General features: G+C 38.2%; 1 protein-coding gene across 1 annotated transcript in view; it reads right to left on the bottom strand.

Moving 5' to 3' along the window:
* Positions 1–786: 786 nt before the first annotated feature.
* The window catches only part of LOC146002115 (uncharacterized), a 67999-nt gene continuing 41543 nt past the window's right edge, over positions 787–27242 (bottom strand). Inside the window, exons 2-3 of the mRNA XM_083139833.1 lie at positions 14881–14997; positions 787–3207 (exon numbers count right to left, since the gene is read on the bottom strand). Coding sequence (XP_082995959.1) covers positions 2707–3207; positions 14881–14997 — 618 coding nt within the window. The 3' untranslated portion in view covers positions 787–2706. The remainder of the gene's footprint in view (positions 3208–14880; positions 14998–27242) is intronic.

The following is a 27242-nucleotide window of genomic DNA, read 5'->3' as shown; positions in this document are numbered from 1 at the left end:
ACAATGCCAGCTGTCACACGTCTCGTCTAACAACCGACTTTATGAACAGTCAAAAAATCGAATTGATGGGTCATCCGTCGTACAGTCCTGATTTGGTACCCAATGACTTCTTGTTCCCGAATGTCAAGAATAAATTGCGTGGACAACGATTTTCGTCGGCGGAAGACGCCGTTGATGCGTTCAAAAACCATATTATGGAGGTGTCTCAAAAAGATTGGAAAAACTGCTTTGACAAATGGTTCGAACGAATGCAAAAGTGTATTGACCATAAAGGAGAATACTTCGAAAAACAATAAAGCAGTTTTCAATGCTAAATTCCTGTATTTTTCATTGTTAGGCTCAAAATATAAATAGTGACCCTCGTATCATTTTAAAAATCATAAGGTTTTTCTACCCACCCTGTACATTAGGCTGTTTCCTTAAATAATGTTGAATTTCCGTATACAAATCCGACATTACTTACGGGATATCCCAATATATGTGCACGCACTATAACGATCCCCATTAAGACGCACAAACATATTTTGCCTATAAAGATATTATATGTCAATTATTCGGAAACACACAGGAAGGAAAGAGATGCACTATCTTCCTTGAAGATGCATTTACTGGAAAACATTTTACAATATTTATTTGACTGTTGTGTCAGTTTATCATAGCAGGAACAGGTCAATGAAAGTGTTGTAATGCCCTTTTAATGCGAATCAAAGACTGAACTCTATCATTACAAAGTTCTACACTTACCTTATATTTGAGATGTATGTATGTTTCGTATGAAAGAAGCAATTAACAAAAAATATAGCATTTATTTACAGATATGTATGTACATTTTCGTTACATCAGATATAAATTGTACCTAATTTGTCATCTAAATGGTTTGTAAATATTTTTACACATCAAATAGTCTTTTCACATTTGTGTTCACTTTCGCAATGATTACATTTTGGCAAATTGATGGACATATTAGATTTCAAATTGTATTTCGTATTATTTACCTGAACCTTATTTATTGTCCCCTACATATTTTATTAATATGTTGAATATACTTAGTTTGATTCATTCACAAACACATTTAACCAAATTTCAAAATTGGAATAAGGTATAAGCAGCACATTACAAAGAAAAAAAATTCATATACCCTCATGAGCACTTGTAGCAATCATCACAAATATATGGTTCCTATCACACACATAGTTCATTGCAGACACTGAAGGCTGTATCGGTTGAATATATACTCTGCCACTTTAATTGTTTTTAAATAGTGCGAGGTTTCATGCTTCATCACACCAACAGTATAATTTTAAACTTTGCAACGTGAAAATATTTGCTGGTATATAATTTGCTTTACATTTTTAAATGTATTTGTATTCATAGAGAGCAAAATATTGTATTAAAATTAACTATACATGTCTTAAGAAGGTAGAATGAATTTTACCAAATATACGTTCCTAATTATTCTGTACAATCAATATAATAAATAATGTAACAATTGATTATATGTTTTTGAAAATAATGCACTGAATATCTAACGCATTTCCAATTTTTTGCATGTTATTCCTATCTGGTCCCATATCTGCAGAATAATTCACACCATTACCAAATAAAAAATTGGACTGGAGTTTTGATGGAATTACCGGGTCTTTTGATAGGGAATCATTTGTTCACAGTTTCAAGCATGTTTTGTGTCATAAATCAGTCACATATGAAATATAGCTATAGTCATTAAGGAAACTACTGCCTTATTGAACAATAGTTCGTATTGTAAGAGTTTAAAGATATGTGAGAAGCTTTTCAATCAAGGTACTATAATTGAACTGAACAAATACTACAAAAGTAATATGATACATGATTAACGGTATTATAATTTTGTTGAAAGTAAAGTTCAGTAACTTTATAACGGGTGTTTTCATAATAGGTTCGATTTACTGAAGATAAGTAATGACATGAGAAAAATTTACTGGAATATTTACAATTTATAAATATGTAATTGATATGTCAAGTTGAAGATGAATGATGATTACTGATGTGATTTGCAATGATTTAAAATTATTTACAAAGGTTTGATGTTAGATGTTTGTAAATATGTACAAATTCGTATGAAATGACTGTTAGAGTTCTGTTGTTAACATGATTATAAATGTAAATGACAGATTTATAGACTTACATTGTTAGCTCCTATACCACGAAAATTTCAGTATTTATTATCTTTATATCTCTAAACTTCCAAAGAACGCTATCGAATATTACATGCATTTATTTTACTGTTCAACTGAAAGATAAGAATATCAAATACACATATTCTTACTGGCCTGTTTGAGACTTGATGTCATGGAACAGCTTTTCTAAGCAATTATGAGTATGTAACTTAATATGTTGTAGTTTGTTAACTGTGAAATTAACTTTGCATTATTGTATCTTTGGATAACTTAGAGTTAAAACAATATGTATGTAGTTGAATGTAGTTTTCCTGTTTTTTTCTTCATTGCAATGATAATGTGTTTTCTTTTCACATTTAACTATCTTCTTTCGTTGGAACTGGAGTCAGGGTTAAAGGTATATTGCCCTTGTACCCACTTACATAGTTACATTAAACCAGTAACAATTTTACATTTGTACAATGGTAGGTTACATGCAAATACTGAAGTGGGTTTTCGGGTAACAACAATCGAATAGGCGTTTTCAACAATGGGAGGAAGACCAGCTTCTTCAGTACCCATCATAATCCCTGTAGTCGACATAATACGGGTCTCGATATTGTTGATAGACTTGCTGCGGGGCCTTGACGTAGTAACTCTTGTGAAGACTCGCCGAGGTGACTTGGTTAACCGGACGATAATCATGAATGTACTTTGGTAGCGGCGGAGGGGGTGGCGCTGGCTGCTCCGCGTACTTGGGGAGGATGGTCACCTGCGGAGACGCTTTGGCCCTCAAGGCTGGGATGAGTCTGTTCACCGGAGGGTGCTGGTGGATGAGCCTAGACTTCTTCAGCTGCTGAACGCTGAGCAGGTTCGGGTTGGACTTCCGGATGACCGCGTGGAATCCTCGCTTGCCGTCAACCTCGTAGTCCACGGTTCGAACTGTACCGTCAGGTTCAAGAAGGCTGTACTGTCCTTTCACATATTCGCCCAGTCGCTCCTCCCACCGATCGTTGACGACGCCAGACTGAGGGTCTTGCACGGAGTATCTGTAGTCGTAGCGGATGGGGGGCTGCAAAGAAGGAGAAGCACACTGTTACCAAACTATGACATGATAAAAGTTGAAGGGAAACTGGAAGGAATGGTGCAAAAGTGAATTTCAGAATACAGGCAGAGTTTATCAAAGGATAGCTAATTTCAATAGAATCAGGCTCTGGTTTACAAAGTTTAAGGTACAAGGAATGTGGTAGTATTGCTAAATCGTATTAGGTCAGGAGATACAACTACTAAAAGTCATTTACAAAAGATTCGGATTGTACAAAACCCAAAGTGTGTTACGACCTTACTTATTTTGTAACTTTCCAATGCCGTGTTAAAAAGAAAAATTGATATAGTGTTACCTCAAGCCATTGTTAATGTCCGTGATACTACATGTTGTGACGCAAATATGAACGCGCCAATCAAGGCGTTGTTGAACTAATGTATTCACCTTTCTGTAACTATCAAATTAAGACAGCTCGCTTAAGACAACGAGCATTTATTATGATGTAAATATAGATTTGCCAATCAAAGATTATCCATGTTTGATGAACTAACCTAATTGTAATTAAATAATGGCGGAACATTTAAATTTGTATATTTCCAAAATGTAAGATTTTATCAACGTTAAAGAAATAATTGTTAACTCAAATGAATATGTAAACTTTCTTTGTAAATTATTAATTGCCAAACTATGTATTTTTCAAATATCTTTCTGTTGTAATTTAGAGTATTGTAATAAGAAATTACCCAAAGACAGGTGTTCGAGGCTGGAACTTTGGGTATAAATACAAAGGAATTTGGTCCGTAAGGAGGTCTGTTCTGGTGTCAGTCTAGGTAGAAGTGAATAGGTGCAAGCCGCTCTTCTTTAAAGACCTAGACTGGCCAAATAGGAACGGTCTAATCTAGGAAGAAGTGAATAGGTGTATGCCGCTCTTCTGTGAAACCTAGGTTAGCCGAATGGGATATAAGTTCCAATTTAGGAAGAAGTGAATAGGTGCAAGCCGCTCTTCTGTAAAAACCTAAATTGGCAATCTCGGGTGATAACTCCAAGTCTAGGAAGAAGTGAATAGGTGAATGCCGCTCTTCTGTAAAACCTAGGTTTGGGCCACCCTAGTGTGACCTTTCTAGAAAGTTCGAAATTATCTATTAACCATTGATCTCCAAGTTCCAGTTGCGAGTTACCTAACCTCTGGCTGTAAACACTCAAGCAGTAAATAAACTTTTCATCAAAACTTCACGACGTTGGTTGGATTTGTTCTGCACCTACCCTGAAGATAGGTTTCAGTGTTGACCCTTAGAGACTCCATGCTCCCGACTATAGGAGTAAAGGGTGAGGAAAGTTGCTAGGAACGTAACAAGTGTATATGTGGCAATAAGGAAGATGTACAACATATATTTGAGTGTAATAGATACATACAAGAAACAGAGACATTCTACAAAACACATAAACTGTGCAATTCCTTTTCCCCAGTGTTTGGAACTTTTGATTTGTGAACCTAACCTTACAGTTGGATATATATTGTTATCATTTTTTTAAAAAAATGTGGCATAACAGTTTAGTAAAACCGGCTTTAGCCGGACGCATTTCCTTTAACATTTTTGCTAACATAAATTCTATATAAATGCTATCAAAAATGTTATAGCAGATAGTACTTTAGACGGAAGCATTTCATATAACGTTTCAGTTAGCTTTTGCTATTACAATGTATAACATATACAGCATGAAAGGCACGTCGAGTTACACGATCTATGTTGAGTGCACGAATTTGTTTACAATTGAAACAAAAATATTCTTCCATGCGTGTACAGTAAACGTTGTAAAGTATATATTTAAGCAGCGCCATTATTTTGTACCAAATACCGTTTTATATGAAATGTTATTCCTCTCGGTTGAATAGTTATCGGCTTATAAAAATGTGAAGTGATACATTGTTTACATCTCACGCGGTCGCCATTATATCTCATGAAAGGTCGCTTCTGATTGGTTACTCTACGAAAAATGCTACGGAAATAGGACGTGTTCTATCCTTGAGAAATAACATGAAATATGCCATGGCATCTGAAATGCCACAAGATTTTTCACTTTACACGGTAGAATTTGGGTCATGGCATAAATGTTAATAAAAATGCAAACGAAAAAGGTTTCGTCTAAAGCGGGGCTAAGAGTAATTTCTACCAATAGTGTTTTTTTAATAATAATAATGTATACAAAGTAAAAAAATAAATAGTTAAGTTTATGTACAGTACATAGATATGGGAAAACTGCAAGAAGCGGTAATAAAAAAATAAAAGTAAATAAAAATAAACTCACATTTTACCGGATTGCCGGAATCAGTGACGTTATAATTCAGCTACAAACGTTTTGTATTAACAATCATACTAAAGGGTTACCGGGAGTCCTCATTTTCCCGGACATTTTAGTATTACATTCGACGTGAAAAACATTTTTTTAAAATTTTAATTTCCTACATTTTGAGCATCACATAACTCACGTTAACAAAGTACGAGTTTCTGAAGACAGAAAAAATATAAAGGGGAAATGCTGTGGGAAAATTTATGAACTAATATATACTCTCTACTATAATTTTCCTATAGTTTCTGTAAAGGATTTAGGTGCATAATGGTTCGGATCTCACTTTAAACTGTAGGTCCAGTCCCGATTAGCCTGTCTGTACATAAAGCGGACTTAAAACACAAATTCACATTCACATTTCAAATCCCACGATATGTAAAATCATATTCAATATTAATTCATTGTACGAGGAATGAACAGGAAGTATATCAGGATGGTAGTGTTACTGGTGGATATTCAATCGATCTAATTTTATCTTCATTGTTTTGTTATTTCTAATTTACAAGCATAAACAGCCGAAGCAATGGAGACAATGTATGCCTCGTTATTTGCATTCTTAGGTCTCTTATCTTACGTAGTTTTCCTGTCTGTTTCAGCTAACCTCGGCGATAACAGTGCATGATGGTTAGAAATGATATTGATTTATGGACACTACAGTCTGTCCCAACTATCTTTGGAGTAGGCGAACGAAAGCAAGTCTCTGCGCAAGTGAGGCGAGACGGCTCCACACGTGAGAAGAACGGGATTGAATGGAAAGGGGGCGGGCCACTTCAGTTAACAAGTTTCATAGCAGCGTGTACTGCTTCGCTCTTCCCACTCGATTTCCTCCCCTTCTCGCGGCCTTGCTCCAGAGATAACTGAGACAGGGTATAACAAATAAACACAAATGTACAGGTCAGGTCTTGAACCTTGAACCTTCATTGACGAGATTGTGAGTCGACCGCTAACTGTGGGGCAACTATTTTATCCCCACATATTAGATCACATATTTTTAAAAACTCTATGCACATGTCGAGACATGCAAGAAGGACTAATGATAGTTCTGGTGGGTGTACATAGCGTTGTTTATCCGCACAATTGCGACGTACAGATGAAAAAATATAGATTGGGGAAACGTGCGTGATCTTTATTAAATGTATCTTCCCACCGTTTGACTGGAGTGACCGGAAGAGACGATTTTAAAAACTTAGTCAGTATGGTCGATCGTGCAATTTTGATGTAGGAAAAGTACTCATTCTCATAACCTAACCATTGAAAATAATTTCTCTTGCACTAAGATGGTATATGGTAGTTCGTCCGCTCTAGCAGTTTCTCAGGTATCAGTAGACTACATTGTTTGTTTTTATGAGCTGGTGTTATATGTCTACTTTATGCACAGAGGGTTTAATAGGCACTGGACCTACAGTTTACAGTGGGATCCGAACCACTATGAATCTTCACAGGTTACGAACCCGAAACCCCTTGACTAGAAGGCAATGACGTTACCAGTACGAGGAAGCTCTCGTTTCTATTCAGATTCGACAGATCCGTGAAGATCTGAGTTTGGTTCCAGTGATGCATTTTTTTCCCCGGTAATGTTCCTGCATATAACGGCTCTGGGGCTCACCTTAACCAATGGGTACTGGGGATAACCATGAGGGGTAGAGGTAGCAGAAGTGTGGTGTCGATCACATCACTTCCAACATGGCAGAGATGGAGAATGTGTGGCGTCCTGCCTCAACACGTCCTGAGATACTAGCTCCGTGTAGATCGCTGCACTTTTCGACTCTCTCTGCACTCGCGCGTCTTGTTGGTTACACGGTGCAACGCCCACTCGTCTACTTCGTTTGTTGTGTGTGAAGTAGTGTATTTGGTGTCTGCACCGTTTGCACTACGTTCTGGAACGTGTAGGGTGTGGTGTATGATCACGTGGTGCGTGCTAACTAATGAGATGAACGTTTAAAACAGCAGCCAGCCATTTGTTGAATCTTCTGAACTTGAACACCGCTATTCGTCTGCTTGGTTGAACATCATTTCCTTACACCAACTTAACACCGGGATACACCTAGTGTCAAGAAGTGCAGCGAAATAGACGGGGCTATTTTAGATGACTTTACATCTTCCTTTATCTTTCTCTTATCTTCATCTTTATTTGTCTGTGTAGTTTCTGTGTTCTGAAACGTCCGCGACAAGCGGACACAGCTTGTAAGGCACTTTATTCAATTCTACTGGCCAGCTTCCTCTTGCGAAGTATCCCAGTCTTGCTTTAGAATATAACGCATGCAACAGTCACTGTCTTCACGGCTAAGAGCACATTGTAATATCGTCCTGATGATGACATCACGAAGATCATTGCACCACTGACTCAGTTTCTCCCACTTCCCCTTTCAGCCAAGAAAAAATAAAGAAAAAAAGAGCTTTCTTATGCGCATTGCGCATTGAATGAAAAAAAACTGTTCACGGCGGAACAACGCGTGTCGCGCTCTTGTCTCACCTTACGCAAGATTTTATGCGAATAAACTGCATTGCAGAACCCAAACGTTTTCTTTCGAGCGCTGGACTCTTCCCCATTGTACTCCATTTTCACATCACAAACAAACAAAATTGCAACATGGAATTAATTTTCCACGTGCTCGTGAGCAAATATGCCGACAGGTGGTGTTTACATCGTTTTTTTGGTGCTCGTTCGACGTGTTATAAGTCGGAACTCACACTCAACAATGCTATAATATTTTTTTTATTCTGTGTTTCTTACCTAAGGCGCAAAGAACTGATGAGAGTTGGAATAAAAAATGACGAGATAATTTTACATTGAAGAAAATGTCGAAACCGTTATATTCTGCTATGGCTAGGTGAGCGCTTGCTTGGATATGAACACATGGCAGCTGACATGATTATTATGACAAGGAACGGACAGCTATAATTTCATGTCGGTTTCCTTTTGGTTATGGATGGACCAGTGCCTTATTTGGGAATCATCAGAAGTTTATATGAAAAACCTACAGACAGTGGTGCCAACTTTTTTAAAACAATGTGTGGAATAAACTTGGAGATATGTTTTATAAATTTATGCATTATTACATGTCATAACTAGCCTGAGAATATGCCGTGAATTCCTTTTTTTGTTCCATGGCTAGAAAATACAGGCTTTTTTTATACGTTTAAAACCGTTTCAGGCAATTTCTTAGAGCAAAACATTAATTTTGTGGTGGATGTTTTTTCTATTGCACTCCTAAGTGCCTATTTAAAAAATAACTGGTATTCGAATGCCTAATACGTGAAAATTATGAAAACTCTGACTATGTTCACGTACTTTAGTGCTTATTTTGTATCTTTTGCGCTATTTTGAGTTTTTAGTGCCTACTTTGTATTTTCCTGTGCTTTTGGTATGCCTATTTTGAGAATTTTAGTGCCTAATTTGCATTTCCCTGTGCTTTTGATATGCCTATTTTGACAGTTTTAGTGCCTGATTTGCATTTCCCTGTGCTTTTGATATGCCTATTTTGAGAGTTTTAGTGCCTAATTTGCATTTTCCTGTGCTTTTGGAATGCCTATTTTGAGAGTTTTAGTGCCTAATTTGCATTTTCCTGTGCTTTTGGAATGCCTATTTTGAGAGTTTAGTGCCTAATTTGCATTTTCCTGTGCTTTTGGTATGCCTATTTTGAGAGTTTTAGTGCCTAATTTGTATTTTCCTGTGCTTTTGGTATGCCTATTTTGAGAGTTTTAGTGCCTAATTTGCATTTTCCTGTGCTTTTGGAATGACTATTTTGAGAGTTTTAGTGCCTAATTGGCATTTTCCTGTGCTTTTGGTATGCCTATTTTGAGAGTTTAGTGCCTAATTTGCATTTTCCTGTGCTTTTGGAATGCCTATTTTGAGAGTTTAGTGCCTAATTTGCATTTTCCTGTGCTTTTGGTATGCCTATTTTGAGAGTTTTAGTGCCTAATTTGTATTTTCCTGTGCTTTTGGTATGCCTATTTTGAGAGTTTTAGTGCCTAATTTGCATTTCCCTGTGCTTTTGATATGCCTATTTTGAGAGTTTTAGTGCCTAATTGGCATTTTCCTGTGCTTTTGGAATGACTATTTTGAGAGTTTAGTGCCTAATTTGCATTTTCCTGTGCTTTTGGTATGCCTATTTTGAGAGTTTTAGTGCCTAATTTGCATTTTCCTGTGCTTTTGATATGCCTATTTTGAGAGTTTTAGTGCATAATTTGCATTTTCCTGTGCTTTTGGAATGCCTATTTTGAGAGTTTAGTGCCTAATTTGCATTTTCCTGTGCTTTTGGTATGCCTATTTTGAGAGTTTTAGTGCCTAATTTGTATTTTCCTGTGCTTTTGGTATGCCTATTTTGAGAGTTTTAGTGCCTAATTTGCATTTCCCTGTGCTTTTGGTATGCCTATTTTGAGAGTTTTAGTGCCTAATTTGTATTTTCCTGTGCTTTTGGTATGCCTATTTTGAGAGTTTTAGTGCCTAATTTGCATTTCCCTGTGCTTTTGGTATGCCTATCTTGAGAGTTTTAGTGCCTAATTTGCATTTTCCTGTGCTTTTGGTATGCCTATTTTGAGTTTTTAGTGCCTAATTTGCATTTTCCTTTGCCACTAAGATATCCGACGCTACAGCCTAGGCCCGCACAAAAATGAGACGCTGAAAGGGCAGAAGTGAGAAAGACCGTCGACTATTAAAATTCATTAGTATTGCGATAACAGCACAATAAAAGAATATGTCAGTTCCTTTTACTTGCTTATTTCATGAAAGAGTGAAGGAGTTTCTAGCGATTACATCACATGTGTCTATATTTTAAAGTTTACAAGTGTTATTAATACAGAGCATGCAATTAGTGGAAGTGAAACCATTGCAACAAAACTGTTAATAATAACACAGTGGCCGCGGTGGCTCACAGGGCGGCCCCTGTGGCGGAGTGGTTAGCACATCGCGCTACGACGCCAGGGGTCCCGGGTTCGATTCCCGGCTCGGCCATGGATGTTTGTGATTGTCTGTCCTGAAAAGTCTTGAAATTGAAATATGAATGAAATGATATGAGTGAATGAAGTGTGATGGGGGAAGCTTCCGCATAGGGGCTTTCCTTTAAAAAAAAAAAAAAAAAAAAAAAAAGTCGGTAACGCGTCTGGCTACCATGCTAAAGGTCCCGGGTTCGATCCACGGCCGGTTCAAATCCGGGAACTTTTCTAACGATGGAAGCGGCCCCGGCGACCACCCAGCGTCGAATAACATGGGTACCTGGGGGAAACCCTGGGGGGTAAAGGCGGTCAGGGGCGTGATGCTGATCACATCACCCCCACTCACGACCGGATCAAGAAAGTGTGGGGCGTTACCCCCACACCCCCTATACGCCTTCATGGCGTGGTGCTAAGCACAGGGGAGCACTTTTTTTTTTTACAGTAAAATTCAAGGATGGAAGAAGATATACCCTAGGGGCTTGTCTTTATTACATTATGAACTATAGTGAATTAAAATAAAACTTAATTTTGGAACTGAAATTCTCATTCGTTCTGAGTATTTGAATGAGTTGATATGTATTTAAAATCAATACATTCGGTATACTATTAATTAATAAATATTAGCATAATTTTACAGTCCCTTTTTCTACAGTAACATTATTTATTTAATTTATTTATTCCTTGACCACAACAGGCTAATGCCCAATTACAGTGTTCTACATAATTGAGTATAAACTACGAAAGAAATATATATTTACAAAAAATACGTTCATATTTACATTTTTGACATTTACTGAAGAGCTTCTTTGAATGTCCCAATCATAGGCGTAGCTACGGGGCTAATGGGCTGCTTTATCAAAGAGAATTAAAGACATTTCAATAAAGATATTTTAATAAGAGAGAAAATAAGCGGCAGTTTGTAAGAAGTTGAAAATGTCATTACTTGGTACAAACGTGTGCATTATCGCTGATGAAACGAGTGTCTGTAGTTTTTCGATTTTTTGATGTCATTGGAGAAAGAAGATATTTACTGCATTCTACTCTGTACTACATCGCTTTTCTTCTATACCTGTCACAAGCTTCACGTGTGAGAGAGCTTTCTCCAAGCTTAAACAAGTTAAAACTAAATTAACCTTTAAGTAGGTAGGTGGCCAAATTGTACACAAGTGGTTAGTGGGGTGCTCACGACACCCCACAAAATAAAATACACTTAGTTATATTTCTAACAATTATAATTGTAATATATGTAATTTTACATTATTTGTACACTTGTAAGATTGCGAATAATGAAAATAACTAAATTTGATACTTTTTAAGGTCATTTTTATAATTTTCCTTTTCCTTCTATTTTATAGGGACAATTCCTTATTATATATTTTTTTTTTTTTCTTCTGCACTACTAACCACGTCCAATAAGTCTAATAGCTTTTTGACATGTTCCTGTTCTTTCTTGTATTCCATTTCGAAGAAAAGAAAAGCCATAAGTATTGCAACACTCGAGCAAAATAAAGTTTAAAACAATACGCAAGTAGGTAGGTGGGGTGCTGATAACACCCCAGAAAGCGGAGCTCTTTTGTTATTGTGGACCAGCGCACAACAATCAGGCAACTAAAGACCTACCCCTCAAGGAGTAAACAACATGAAGGTAACGGAAAGATGAACAGTGCTGGCAAGTTTTAAGACTATTTTTTTTAACAATTTTTAGACCTGGGGTGTTGTGGCCTCCCCACATTCCCACTTAAAGGTTAAGAGCATCTCAGAAGCAGGATAGATTGGCCCTGCCCTGCTCTTGCTATTTGTGGAACAGGAAAAAGCTTAGTCTATTGATGTAAATGAAGTTATTGATGAGTTTAAGAACATTATACCTTTTGAGAGACGTCTCTTGTTATAGATGACGTGTATTTTGATGTATTTGTTTGTAACATTTATGAACATTTTGTGTGTGTGTAATTTCTATGCGATTTTTTTCTACTACATATATTCAGAAATTTTCAACACTGTCATTTAGTGAATTTATATTCCTTTACAAAGATCAGTGCAGTTAAAGAGCCAAGTGATTGTGTTGCAAAATATGATATTAAAAAGGTACAAGACCTCATTTTTTTCTTTGTGCACACCCAAATATAAAGGTCTAGCTACGCCTATGGTCCCAATAGGTACATTAAAGTCGAAAATGTTTATTGGGTGTATTGGAGCGTGTTAAAGAGTGTATGTTTGACACAGATTTAAACAATAAAATAAATGAAACTGAAAGTATGGTGACAGGATGTTCGCATTGAGGATTCGTAACTGGAGGTTTGTCTGCTGCGGGGGTGTCATCCTTTGACAAACCTCACTCCCCTCTTACAGAAAGCCATGAGCTCAGAATATCTGCACAACTTTTCATTGATATTCAGCCCACTTCCTTTCAACAATATAGGGCAAATATTGAGTTCATAAAGTTGCACTTAGCACTAATTCACGTAACTAAGTTACGGTAACCTCGTGGGTGCATGGCGAGTGGCACCTATTCATTCTTCCTCACTTATTTTTACCCGTTAGCAAGCGTGCTTGTTAGCAGTCACGCCTTCTTAATTAACAAATTAAAAAGCCTGAAACAGGTTGCAGACGTCCGTTTAGGTTTTCAGAACGAAGGACACCCGCGTGTTTGGTCAAACACCGTCACGATTACGCAGGTGAAATATGTGCAGATTGAGGACACCCACTAAGTTAACAAATTAAGAAAGGAAAACATGCGATTTAATGTATATCCTTTCAACCCGTACCGGTATGGCTTAGAAAAAATATTTCTTTGTGTGCTTATATGATTGAACACTGTTTTCGTATTAACAATTTAAATCACATTTGGAAACGGTGTCTTAAAGAAAGGACAGGACACTTTGTTCCATTAAATTGTGTTGACCTGGTAATTTGTTACAGTTGATTCATTTGATTTAGTTTATTTTACTTCGATCTTCTGCCACTTTTGGCTAATCGCGAAGATGAGGTTGAGTAATGAAATTGATGAAAGGACGCTCACAAACAACATCCATACCCAGGCCGGAATTCGAACCCGGTACCCCTGACGTCGTAGCGCGCTGACTAACCTAATTTGTTTCACGTCGCCTATTTACGCAGAACGGTTAACCACAATCATAAAAAAAGGTAAAGTGCTCCCCTGTGCCACCACGCCATGAAGTCGTATAGGTGGTATGGGGTTAGGGCCCCCTGGCAAGGGGAGGGTTAAACTTTTGGTATGATTCCAGCGCACTGCTGACCGGAAGCTTGTTGGTGAGCAGGCGCAAGGGGGGGGGGGGTGCTGGACCCGCAAAGTTGTGTGTATGTAGTCACGAAGTCACTCTACTTAGTATTGATACTTCTCTGTTCATCTTGTGTGAAACAACTTGAGAATGTTACGACATCTATGTTGGTTTTCTTGATCTGCGTTTTTGAAAACCAAATTTCTTTAAGAAGACTCGAGGGAAAAAAATTATAACTGATTTGACAGTCCCAATACACTTTCTTATTGCAGAAATTCCGAAACGTTCAGGAAATTGCAGACATTTGGTCTGCAGTCCCATCTGGTGTGTAGAATTATGTAATTTCCTTCCCATCCATATCTCCTCCTATACGTCTCGAATTTAGGAAAATAAAAGAAGTCCGAAGAAATTTTTATGAACAAGCGGATAGAACAGGTAATCTGGTAGTTTTACTTGAACCAAAATGGGGTGGTTGGACAAGTTGACCCCCGCCCCTTAAATACGCCCATGACCACAATGAAGAATGGGAAAAATGAGGGACAATCACAACCAGCGTGGTCTAACGCCGAATTTTAAACATAAGACGTCTCGAATACCAGACGTTCATTAAAATAACCAAACACACACACAAATCGTTCGGTATTAAGTTTTCGAAGCTCTTAAAATATGCAAGATTCTTATAATCACATAATTAGACAACCTATGGAACATAATTTTCATCTGCATGTCTATTGTGATCCTTCCATATCACTGAGTAATCTTTTGGCATGGTGTTTTCAGTTCGTCTCCATAAATGCCCCAAGTGACTATAAATAAATTCATGTATTTGACGCCTTGTTAATATCTTATGGATATTATCAATAACCTCCGTGGGAAACAAACAATTATCACCAATCTTAAGAACGGTGGACAGAACCCACTGTCTTTCAGCTCGATGCAGAAACATGATACACTCAGTTGCAAAAATAAACATTTTAATACAATTAAGAATAGGAAAATTAGCTTAAATTAATTCAATATTAACATTTTATAAAATAATTTGAAGCCCAAGGAGAAGGGAGGGTTCTAGAACCCTGAAACCTACGATCTTCAACCTATGAGCAGAAATATACAATACAAAATACCATATTGGCTACAATTTGTTGAAAAAATATTGAAATATTGAAATATAACATACCTTCTTGTATGGCACTGATTTGAACCCTGCGGTAGGGGCGAAATATGGCTCAGTGTAGTAACTGGTGGTCTTCGGTTCAGCAAGAGCGGCAGCTACTAGAGCACTGAGTACAAAAGACTGAAATGACAAAAGTAAGACATGTGTGAGAATTGCACATTAAACCGTAGGTCCAGTTCTCATTACCCTATTTGTGCACACATTGTATTTTAAACAAACAACTTTACAAAATTTCTGATTAACAGAGAAGTAAAACAAGGAGATCCATTATCAGCAATTTTGTTTAGCATAGTAATGGAGGCAATAATTCAGAATCTGGAAATAGAGGCAACATTTCAACAAGATTAAGACAGTTCTGTGCATATACAGATGACGTTGTAATTACTGAAAGAACTAAGCAATCAATGGTTGACTCACTTGTGAAACAAAAGCAACAGGCAATGAAATATGGATTAATAGTAAATGAAAATTAGACAACATCGTATTCGACTAATTATGTATTTTCTTTACAGCAACTGGAAAAGCCATAATATAATTCACTGTTGGATTGACGTTATGTGGAATTATTTATATCGAAACATGTCTGTTCAGTAATTTCAAATACATCACTTAAATTTATTGTAGTTCAACAATTTTTTTACTATTATAGAGCAATTGCATTTTTCGTAACTCTAAACAATCAACCAAAGAAACTATCAATTATAGTGATAATTAAAAATATATATTTGGATAGGAATTTATAATTACCATAATATTATACATTTCATTCTACTTGTTACTTCATTCTATTTTTACAATCTCAGAACAAAGTTATTACCTTATCAGAGCTGCCGATTAATAGAATTTGTGACATGTATAATGAAATTATGATTTATAATCATTCCATAGATTTTTCAATGCCATTCTTGACTTACAAGAATACATTAGATTCAATTTTTGAAAGTACGAATATGCAATAGTTAATACATAATAACATGTTAATACATGGTAATATACGTAGTATACTCAAGATTATATGATTAGTATTATTTTACTTATAAACTGTTCTGTATGTTTATACTTCTGTAATGAATACAATTTGTGAATAGATTGCATATATATCCATCGTAATTGAAGTTGTATTGTAATTCTGTAATTTTGTGATTATTATTTATTATTATTATTATTAATATGTACGCCTTCTGTAATTGGAGGATATACCTCTGTTGAAGGTAATGATAAATAAATAAATAAATAAATAAATTATGAGCACTATTTTATTTTAAGTATGAACAATTTAAGGCACAAAATCCTTATTTTCAGTAATCTTTTTCCTAATTTCGAAAGACAACTATCAATTTGATATTTATTCTGAATATTCATATCTTCTTTAGGTAAATATTTGCAATTTTACACAAGTCCTAAGCATAGGCTTTGTCCATGTGTTCACTTAGAATATCTACGTTTAATAATAATTTTGTATTAAAAAAAACATATAGTGCTTCCTAATGACAAAACACAGAGATCGATTACTGATATTGCCATGTTTGTTACTTTAACATATGAAGTATATGAATATAATAGATTTGTAAATTTGTCACAAATATGGGACATTCTTTGGCGTCACTTACTGCATGAACAGCTGAAAGAAGATTTCCGTTGTTATGGAATCCTTAAACTAACCCCAAAACTAATTTACTTTACATTATTTTCTGGCAGACAAGCCAGAATGTAGTAAAATCAAGCAACAGTGCACGATGGAAGATTGCTTTCAGGATAGGGAGTAAGTCGTAGGAATTTCAGCATGTTTTCAAGTCCTTAACAATAGTAATTTTCTCCTGTCTGACATAAAAAAATTGAATAAATTGCATTCTGTGACACACTAGTGAGAAAGAACAGATTATACAGGGTGAGGCAAGAGTCCGGCACCACCCTTGTAATTTGAAAACGACTTGACGGAGGGCGATGAAATTTCGGATATGGGTAATTGGGGTGGGGGAACATCAGATGGGACTAGTGTGTATCATGTCGGCCATCTAGAAAGCCGCCATCTTGGAATTATATCCATATTTTCAAATGGGAATGGGGTCATGTATCATACATTTTACATGTACGTTTTATTAGAAATAAGAATATGCAGTTATTTTTCCCCTAACTTTATTTGGTGGAGATATTTTTACAGTTGAAGTTCACATTTGACATCCTACAAGATGTGCTCTATGTGTTGCCGTAAGACGTTTCAGCCAGTCCTCATGGACACGCAATAACACTGCAGGGTCGACAGAATCACATGCTTGTTGGATCTGGTGCTGGAGATGTCGGTGATCAGTGATTTTCTCTTGATAAACTTCGGCTTTAAGATGACCCCAAAGGCAAATGTAAAGGGGCGTAAGGTCCGGAGAACGGGGTGGCTACTCAGTGGGCGCTCTTCGACCAATCCAGTGACCCGGGAGCTGTTCATCCAACTACTGCCTGACGCGCCGTCCTGCTGGAAATAGGCTGGTAATTCGCCGTCTGGGTTCATCAGTGAGGGGAACACATCTTCCTGGAGAATATTCAGATATCTCTCCCCACTCAGGTTACCATGGATGAAGACAGGTCCCACAATTCGGGTGTTCCATATCCCACACCACACCATTACCTTTGCTGCACCGACTTCCTTACGAGGATCTGTCCACGATGTGTTGGTATCTGACCAATAATGATGATTCTGCTTATTTACCTCACCGTTCACGAGGAATATGGCCTCATCGCTAAACAGAACACTGTTCGGGAACTGGAGACCCTCTTTGCAACGAGCCAATGCCCGGTCTGCAAACTGTAACCGCCTGTCTAGGTCATCCTCAGTTAAGAACTGCTGCATTTGAATTTTGTAGGGATGCCACTTGTTAGTATGCAACACACGGAGTATGGATCTCTGACAGACTCCTGACACTTTAGCCAAACGCGGGTACTGCGTTTCGGGCTCTTGACCAAGGATGCCACGATTGCTGTTGCTGTATCTTCGTCGGTAGCTGTTCTCGACCGTCCAATACGTTCTCTGTCGCACACGGATCCCGTCTCCTTAAACTTCTGCGTTACACGCAACACTGTTGTATGTGATTTCATCTCTCTTTAGAGCCGGGCATTGAAATCTACTGCAATGACCCTGGCACTGCGTTCCCCACTTATAACAACAATTTCGATCCGTTCTTGGAAGGTTAGAACCATGTTTAGACCATCTGGAACAAATAAATACGAACCCATTACATTACGCCAAATGTGAACTTCAACTGTGAAAATATCCTCACCAAATAAAGTTAGGGGGAAAATAACTACATATTCTTATTTCTGAGAAAACGCATATGTAAAATGATATGCTACATGACCCCCTTTCCTATTTCAGAATATGGATGTGACTCCAATATGGCGGCTTTCAAGATGGCCGCCATGATAGACATCTGGTGTGACCCCATCCCAATTACCCATATCCGAAATTTCATCGCCCTCTGTCAAGTGGTTTTCAAATTAAAAGGGTGGTGCCGGACTTTTGCCTCATCCTCTAGTAGGCAGTTCCACGGCACAGATTCTTATTTAGCAGTTGGGTTTGGACTCATGTTTCCCAATCTTTGTGAACTTAGGCCTTAATTGCTGCAATTATGTTAGCTTTGGTTTACAACTTCATTGCCTCTTGTCCTTCAAGGAAAATGTGTGCTTTGACTTTCACTGATGATACACAATGATAATTTCGTATTGTCCCTACCTCATCGTTTTGTTCCTACTCACTAACATGCACACACTAAACCAAGTCCACATTGCGTAAAAGAATGAAATGCTGTCTGTACAAATTTGCCACATGTCTTTGTGATTGTCCATGTTACAATTGAAAATATATAAAATTAGTGGCCATAACTTACTTTTGTGTTTCTCCACGTGTGAAATTAAATCACGAGCAATCAGATAACAAGATTGCAATATAATTGTTACGTGACAGGTTAACACGTACGGATCTGTGCATTTTCTGAGAAAACGAGATCTAATTATACAAGGGACTTGGCAACATTGAAGTCTGTAATTTTCTACATGAAGAAAATGCTTGAGTGTAGAGGCGTATTCTTAGAGACTCAACAGGCACACTTATTTTTTGTACTAGTCGTGCTGTCAGAATCTCATTGTTTAGCTTAACCGTGCTTCTCTCGTGCGGTAAAAAAGGTTTCATTTCAAATATCTGCGCGTGCATTGTCTTTCACTTTTAACAAGGTCCTTAGATAGAGCATGAATCACAGTCGAAGGTCAGGTTGCTGCAGCCTATTCCTTCCTTCTTCTCAGATCACGATTTAGTAAGATTAAGCCCCCCCCCCGCACAAAGCCATTTAAATTGTTCCTACTTACAAATTAATGCATCCTGTTTTGCTTCTATCGAAGATAAATATTTATCGTGAACCAGTTTTTTTTTGAGGAACTAATTAACAGTAGGCTAACGAATGTTTTCCCTTGATTGACCTTGTCTACATGTCTATATTTTCCTTATTTTCTTCTTTCTTGTACGTAGCCATATTGGCGTCATAGAACACATAGGAATATTGGATTTATTGAACACATTTACAACTACAGAACTGACATGTGGTATACAAACTATAAGGTATTTTAAATTGGCAAGACTGAATGCATCGAAAGGAGAGGGAGGTTATAACTTACTTTTGTGTTTCTCCACGTGTGAAATTAAATCACGAGCAATCAGATAACAAGATTGCAATATAATTGTTACGTGACAGGTTAACACGTACGGATCTGTGCATTTTCTGAGAAAACGAGATCTAATTATACAAGGGACTTGGCAACATTGAAGTCTGTAATTTTCTACATGAAGAAAATGCTTGAGTGTAGAGGCGTATTCTTAGAGACTCAACAGGCACACTTATTTTTTGTACTAGTCGTGCTGTCAGAATCTCATTGTTTAGCTTAACCGTGCTTCTCTCGTGCGGTAAAAAAGGTTTCATTTCAAATATCTGTGCGTGCATTGTCTTTCACTTTTAACAAGGTCCTTAGATAGAGCATGAATCACAGTCGAAGGTCAGGTTGCTGCAGCCTATTCCTTCCTTCTTCTCAGATCACGATTTAGTAAGATTAAGCCCCCCCCCCCGCACAAAGCCATTTAAATTGTTCCTACTTACAAATTAATGCATCCTGTTTTGCTTCTATCGAAGATAAATATTTATCGTGAACCAGTTTTTTTTTGAGGAACTAATTAACAGTAGGCTAACGAATGTTTTCCCTTGATTGACCTTGTCTACATGTCTATATTTTCCTTATTTTCTTCTTTCTTGTACGTAGCCATATTGGCGTCATAGAACACATAGGAATATTGGATTTATTGAACACATTTACAACTACAGAACTGACATGTGGTATACAAACTATAAGGTATTTTAAATTGGCAAGACTGAATGCATCGAAAGGAGAGGGAGGTTGACTTCAGGACTTTCGGTTGGACTAGATTGTACTTGAAAAAGCGTGCCAATATAATATTCAACTCATTTTCCCATTAAACCGACCTTCGTAGCAGTCTGGTTGGCACAGGTTAGTGATTGCAGTGTTTGAGGTTCGAACCGCTGCCTGGGCATAGGTGTTCTTGATCAATTTCATCACTCATCCTCATCTTCGTGTCGGCCTCCGTGGCGGAGTGGTTAGCACATCGCACTACGACGCTAGGGCCCCACGTTCGAATCCCGACCTAGACGTGGATGCTTGTGAGTGTCCATTCATCAATTTTATCATTTCATCACTCATCCCCATCTTCGCAAATTAGCCAAAAGTGGCAGAAAAAAGCGAAGTAATATAAATCAAATGAAATCATCTTCGCGGTTAGTCAAAACTGGAAGAAAAGCAACCACAAACGCTTTCCCAATTTTTAAAAAGTAAGTGCTGCTCCTAAAAATCGCGAATTTCTAGAAAAATGGAACTTTGAGCAGCTAACTCCATTTGAGAAATAATTTATATAATTACTATATCTGGTAATTGCTTTATTTCAATAGTTTTCATGAAAAACAATTATACCAGGTGGTTATAATTAAAGTGACGGTGTTCAGAGTGGTACAGCACGGGCTGTAATGAGAGTAGCAGTCTGAAACTTCGTAGATATGCTAATGAAGCAATGCGCTCGCGAATTATGGGGAAAAAAAATAGTTCCAATTCTCGCCACCAGGGTAAAAAATGGCGCTGTAAGCAGTCAAAACGTGGTAGTTACAGGAAAAAGGCACTATAAATCGAAGAAAACAATACTCTTTGTAATAAAATATCGCTACAATTTCACCATTCGAATTATATGAACATTACTAAAGGAAAAAGCAACAAGCGTCACCAACAACAACCAGGGAGCTCACACAATGGTTAGGCAATATCACCGGCTTTGACGTGAGTTACGGAAAATGTCACGTTTTGACTGCTTACAGCGCCATTTTTTACCATGGTGGCGAGAATTGGAACTATTTTTTTTTTTTTTTTCATAATTCGCGAGCGCATTGCTTCATTAGCATATCTACGAAGTTTCAGACTGCTACTCTCATTACAGCCCGAGCTATACCACTCTGAACACCGTCACTTTAATTATAACCACCTGGTATAACCGTTACGGGCGACATAAATGTAAAAATTAAAAATTGTAGTCATGAAATTCCAGCTTGCATTACAGATCCTCTCTGTGTGTGACCAAGTTAATATGAAAAGTGCCAAAACACAAATGGCCTTCGAGCACGAAGAAAATGGTGTCCACACATTCCTCCAAGAAAACATTTCTTAAAGGAAATAAATTGCTTGTTGCATGATATGTCATCCATTGTCCTTACACATTTTAGTTTGCGAGCCAGATAAAACCCTTACGTGCCATCATTCATCATCATCCGTAAATCTTTCGGAACAACTTAAGGTTGCTTTTGACATTTACAGGACCCTTGTCTTGTTTCCTCATGATTTGGGCATTGTACTTCTAAATGTAAGGTGCAAATCTTACCGTTGTAATGGAATCTACTGTCGTGGGAAGGCCAGCAGAAAGATTTGAATCCGCCAAAACATGAACACACGTTCAGCTGGCAAGGTTATCGTAGGATGGCTCTTCCTTTCTTTAAACGACGAAGTACAAGGTCAGTTGTTTAATTGGGCATAACGATATATTACGAATGTTAATTGAAAATTCATGTTTGTTTGTGCACATGCGTCAGAAGTATCAGATTAGCACAAACATTAACGGTCATGGGAAATATTGAGCCACAAAGTTTTAAAAATTGGTGGCTGAGTATCGGCCTCCGTGGCGGAGTGGTTAGCACAGTGCGCTGCAATGACAGAGGTCCCAGGTTCGACTCCCGGCTCGGACGTGGATCTTTGTGATTGTCTGTCCTGAAAGTCCTGAACAAGAATTTGAGTGAAAATGATATGAATGAATGAAGTGTGATGGGGGAAGCTTCCGCTTAGGAAAAAAGAAAAAAAGAGTCGGTAATGCGTCTGACTACCATGCTAAAGGTCCCGGGTTCGATCCCCGGCCGGTTCAAACCCGGTTAACGTTTCTAAAGTTAAGTGGCCCCGGCGCCCACCTAGCATCGAATGACATGGGTACCTGGGGGGTAAAGGCGGTCAAGGGCGTGATGCTGATCACATCACCCCCACGCACGACCGGATCAAGAAAAGTGTTGGGCGTTACCCCCACACTACCTAAAATATTTTCTTGCAACTCTTAAAAACAAGTGTGTTCAAGATACATAATTCTGAGTTTGAAACTATTACGAATTTTGCGACCACTCTTGTGTATTGTTGAACGACCGATTTGGTTGAATGATTTGGTTTATTTCACTTCCCATTTCTGCCACTTTTTCAAATCTCGAAGATGAGGATGAGTAATGATATGGTAAACTGATGAAGGTACATTCAAAAAGAATACCCATGTCCAGGCCGGGATTCGAAACCGGGACCCCTGGCGTCGTAACGCGCTATGCAAAGTAACCATTCCGTCACGGGGGTTGGCATTGAATGACAGAACACCAGTCGAAATTACATTGTTACCTGATCTACAACTGTCCATCGCAAATAACATTACCCATGTGAAGAACTCAAGTAATTTGCCTTCACGTTGCAACAAACGACCAATACCATACTATTATGTAACGAATCGGGACAATACTGACAATTACAAAGTTGGTCGCGAGCAATCGCAGATGTTGCGTGTTAACTTGACATTTAGTTGCGATGATTTACGACCGTTGTGAAACAAGGCACTTAATGAGGTGTACAGTCTTTGCTTTTCCTGAAAAACCCGTTCGTTTCCGGTGACAGGAAAATAACCATTTGAGGCACGCTGACCCTGTTTAATGCTAAACGCTTCTCTGCAGAAGCCTAATTGCAAAAATTAGAACATGTGTGCTTTACATCTGACAATTTAATTACAATCTTTTTTCTCTGTGGTTGAGTTTTTTTGCAGGAAATCTACACGTTTTCAAGGATGATCGTGTCGCATTGAAGTTACAAGCATTCGTTTCTATTGCAAATTCCATGACAAACATTCCATAAGGAATTTCATTTCATGACTATGTCGTAATTGTGTTAAACGCATACGCTGGGTGAAGAGGAAGATTTTTTTTAGCGAGAAGAGTTGCTGTCAAGGCTAAGACCTAGACTTTTCGTGTGAACTGAAGAACAATTCTGCTATGCGGAATCGAACTGATGATTCCGTAATTTCAACTGTAATGAAAGAGATGTGCGATATTTTTATGAAAATACGCTTTGGTAACTGTAATGACTGTATGCTATATTGGTTCAGGAGACTCAAGATGAAGCTATACTCTGTCCCGTCTATCTTTGGAGCAAGGCCACGTATAGCTGTAGAAAAGGGAGGAAGCGACTGCAGCTACCAGCAGCTTCGCTCAGCGCACTCGATTTTCCCCCTTTTCTACCGCTATGCGCGGCCTTGCTCCAAAGATAGACAGGACAGAGTATAGCATACACATCTTACTTGTTATTCTCTTGAGGTGGACTTCTTTTACAGGAAGCGATCAAATTAAGCCAGTTAGACATCTGGTATCCTGTTCAAAGAGAATGAGGCAATATGCAAATTACTGTCCCCTCTCTTTTACCCTCACAAAATGGTCTACTTCTATATGGACATGTATTGCGTTATCTTATGTGTAGCATATAGAACAAGTGGAACAACTGACCAATCCCATCAGTGCCTTTTGAAGGTTTTCGATTTCACTTTCCTCTATGAAATCATCCAAATTTTGCTCCCAATCAAACAGAATCATGAGTGGGCAAAATATATGGGAGTTATCTCAATTTCTTTCTTCTATGCTTCTTCCAATATCACTTGAAACAGTCCAAAACAGAAATAACTATGTTACCCGATAGCGAAGTGTCTATTGCTCTTGCCTTGTAAGGGTTCAAGGTTCGATTGTCGTTGGCGGTACACTGTAGGTCCATTCCCGATGAGCCTATCTGAGGATTAAGTGGACTTTGTTGCAATCAATAATGAAGTGTTGCTAGTATATCTATTGAAACATTGTTTTCTTAAATATCTATTTCTATATAACCATTAGTCCAAAACAAAGCAAGTTCATGCTCAGTATAAGATGGATAGATATACAGATTGAGAGATAGATAGATAGAGAGAGAGAGAGAGAGAGAGAGAGAGAGAGAGAGAGAGAGAGAGAGAGAGAGAGAGAAGTCATAATTTCAAGTCTCTACAGACACACACTCATTTTTAAGGCCATTATGAAATTTCATAATGGTTTGGTCATTATACAGGGTGGTTCAGAATTCCTATTACACACTATTATGGGTTGTAAAGGGGACGTAGTAGATCAAGTTTTGATAAGTACCCATGTCCGGAAACGTATCATTTTGGTACTACACAGATGACAAGATCACATAATTTCACATTTCCCGCTTCACGGCAGGCAATCCACATTGACGGAGGGCGACGTCTTCAGTCACCCGATGTCCTGTGTGCTGCTTCCAATGTCCTCGGTTTACAATTTGTTTACACAGCACATGTAGTTCCAACATGATGGCGCACCAGCACACTTTTCCTATGACGTTCGACAACATCTCAATGAAACATACGGGGACAGGTGGATAGGTCGCGGTGGACCAACTCCTTGGCCACCATGATCGCTGGATCTAACTCCTCTTGACTTTTTCGTATGGGGCCACATGAAGAGTCTTGTTTATGAGACTCCCGTAGTGTCGGAGGAAGACCTGGTTGCACGAGTTCTGGCAGCAGCAGACACGATTCAGCCAGCACACACCAGGTATTTTTGAGCGTGCGTATGCAAACATCTTTCGGAGGTACACTGTTTGCAACGCAGGTAAAGCGTAAAGCGTGATCTTGTCATCTGTATAGTACCAGAACGGTACGTTTCCGGACAAGGGTTCCTTATCAAAACTTGATCTACTAAGTCTCCTCTACAACCCCTAGAAGTGTGTATTACAAATTTTGAATCAGCCTGTAGATAATGCATGTCGTTCTTTAAGGAATGACAAAATAAATAAATATAGTCTTGTTTGTATTGCGTGTATTATAATTCATGTTGAAAGAAGATGAAAGTTTGTTTTCGGAAGACACCTTAGAGCCCACGTATGGACACATGATTTGTTTTCCCCCGATTACCAGTGTTTTCTTGTTGTGGTACATTATTTTCGATAGGAAATTACATGATTGCGGGCCATGTTGAAGGTGGAAATTCCTGGGTGTGGGTCTGTTTGATCGAGCTTTCGGGCGTAATTGGTGGATGCTTTGGTGGTTCAATATGGTGACAATGAAGCAAGGGGGTGTATCTACGCAAGCGGGTGGGATCTCAAGCTAATCATTTCTGAAAGAGTATCAAATTGGTTAATTTGTCAATGTCAATTTACCAAGATGCATGAAACGAGTCGATGGGTTGTATTTTGAATCTGTAGCTTTTCAAATAGTACAGCGGGTTAAGTGGCACCTCGTTCGATAGGTGTCTCAATTTAAAAGGAACTAATTCGTTGGAAACATTTCTTGGTTTGGTCAACGGTTACCGAATGCCAAAATCCAACTTGCGAAAAATTATGCTCATACATGTATATGTTTAGACCACATTTCTACACAGTTATAATATAGTATGTATATTTCATCTTAAAAGCTCTAAATTCAAGGCAGTCAGTGATGGTTACTTGTCGTTTGTGCCTCATTCACCTTCTAAATGAGGTACTACATTCCATAAAATTGATGTCCTACGAATTTCGTCCTATAAGATCCAAAAACGTACATAGTACTGACACTTTCTGAAAATATTGAAAATACATACCGTTACGAAGGACATTTTGATTGATTTGGTTTATTTTACTTCACATTTCTGGCACTTTTGAATAATCGCGAAAATATAAATATGATGGAATTGATAAAGGGGCGTTCACATTGAACACCCATCCTCCCGCCTAGATTCGAACTCGGGACCCCAGTCATCGTGGCGCGCTGTGCCAAATACATTTTGAACAGAATGCATTCGTGATCTGCACGAAAATGCCTCTTAAAGACAACAGTGATTCAATTCGTGCAGCTGCTCATTGTTGTTAAGATATTTGTCTTGAATGACGCGCGAAAATAGCCTAAATGCTGACACGCCCATGTAAATCCACTAAAAAGGAGGAGAATGGTGAAAGACTGACACAATTTTCATGAACGTTCAGTACAAACTAAATATAATGATTAAATTCTTGTAACTCCCTATGCAACAAAGTAAAGACACACTGACTGGATGTCCTGTACACAATCAAATAAAGAAAAGGTCTGAAGGTTAAATCCGTAGATAAAAATCAAATTTAAGGACACGAACTTGAAGAATGACAATTGCAGAAGGTTGCAAAACGAGAAATGGTGGAAATAATTTGCCAACGCTTACGTTAACTGGGACTACGCAACCCAAGTCTGAAACACGCACACCCTACATTGTCGACGATGCTATCGCACTCGTGGGTCGTTTGCAACACCCCGAGAGCAGTCGTTCGTCATGCAAAGGAACGGCGTATTGGTATCGCAAACTGGTCTCGCTCCAATAACCCTCAATTGCCATGCTCGTTAGTAAATCTCGTGTCGGTCTGAAAAAAGGAACGCTTGTCCTGAAATAACCGCATCACGTCTTCTGCGAAAACCCATAACTCCTGGGATTGTCACACCCCTTCGATAACAAACGTGTTATCTCGTGAAACGGTCCACGATTCATTTCGCACGTTCTTCAGGGAACTTTCGGCGGTGGTCTCTGTGAGAATAAGAAGCAGAAAGTGCAAAGACCACAGGGACGGAATCAGGCACGTGCGTTCGCTAAGTTTGTTCCGTGACGTAATGTGGCATGTCCTTCTCGACCTGTCTTTCAAATCCCCATCTCTCATTGTTCTTGCTT

Source organism: Lepisma saccharinum, chromosome 18 (genome assembly GCF_977018435.1).
Source record: "Lepisma saccharinum chromosome 18, izLepSacc3.1, whole genome shotgun sequence".
NCBI classification, from domain to species: Eukaryota; Metazoa; Arthropoda; class Insecta; order Zygentoma; family Lepismatidae; genus Lepisma; species Lepisma saccharinum.
Note: the sequence above shows the minus strand (reverse complement) of the source record. Positions and strands in the feature narration are given on the sequence as shown.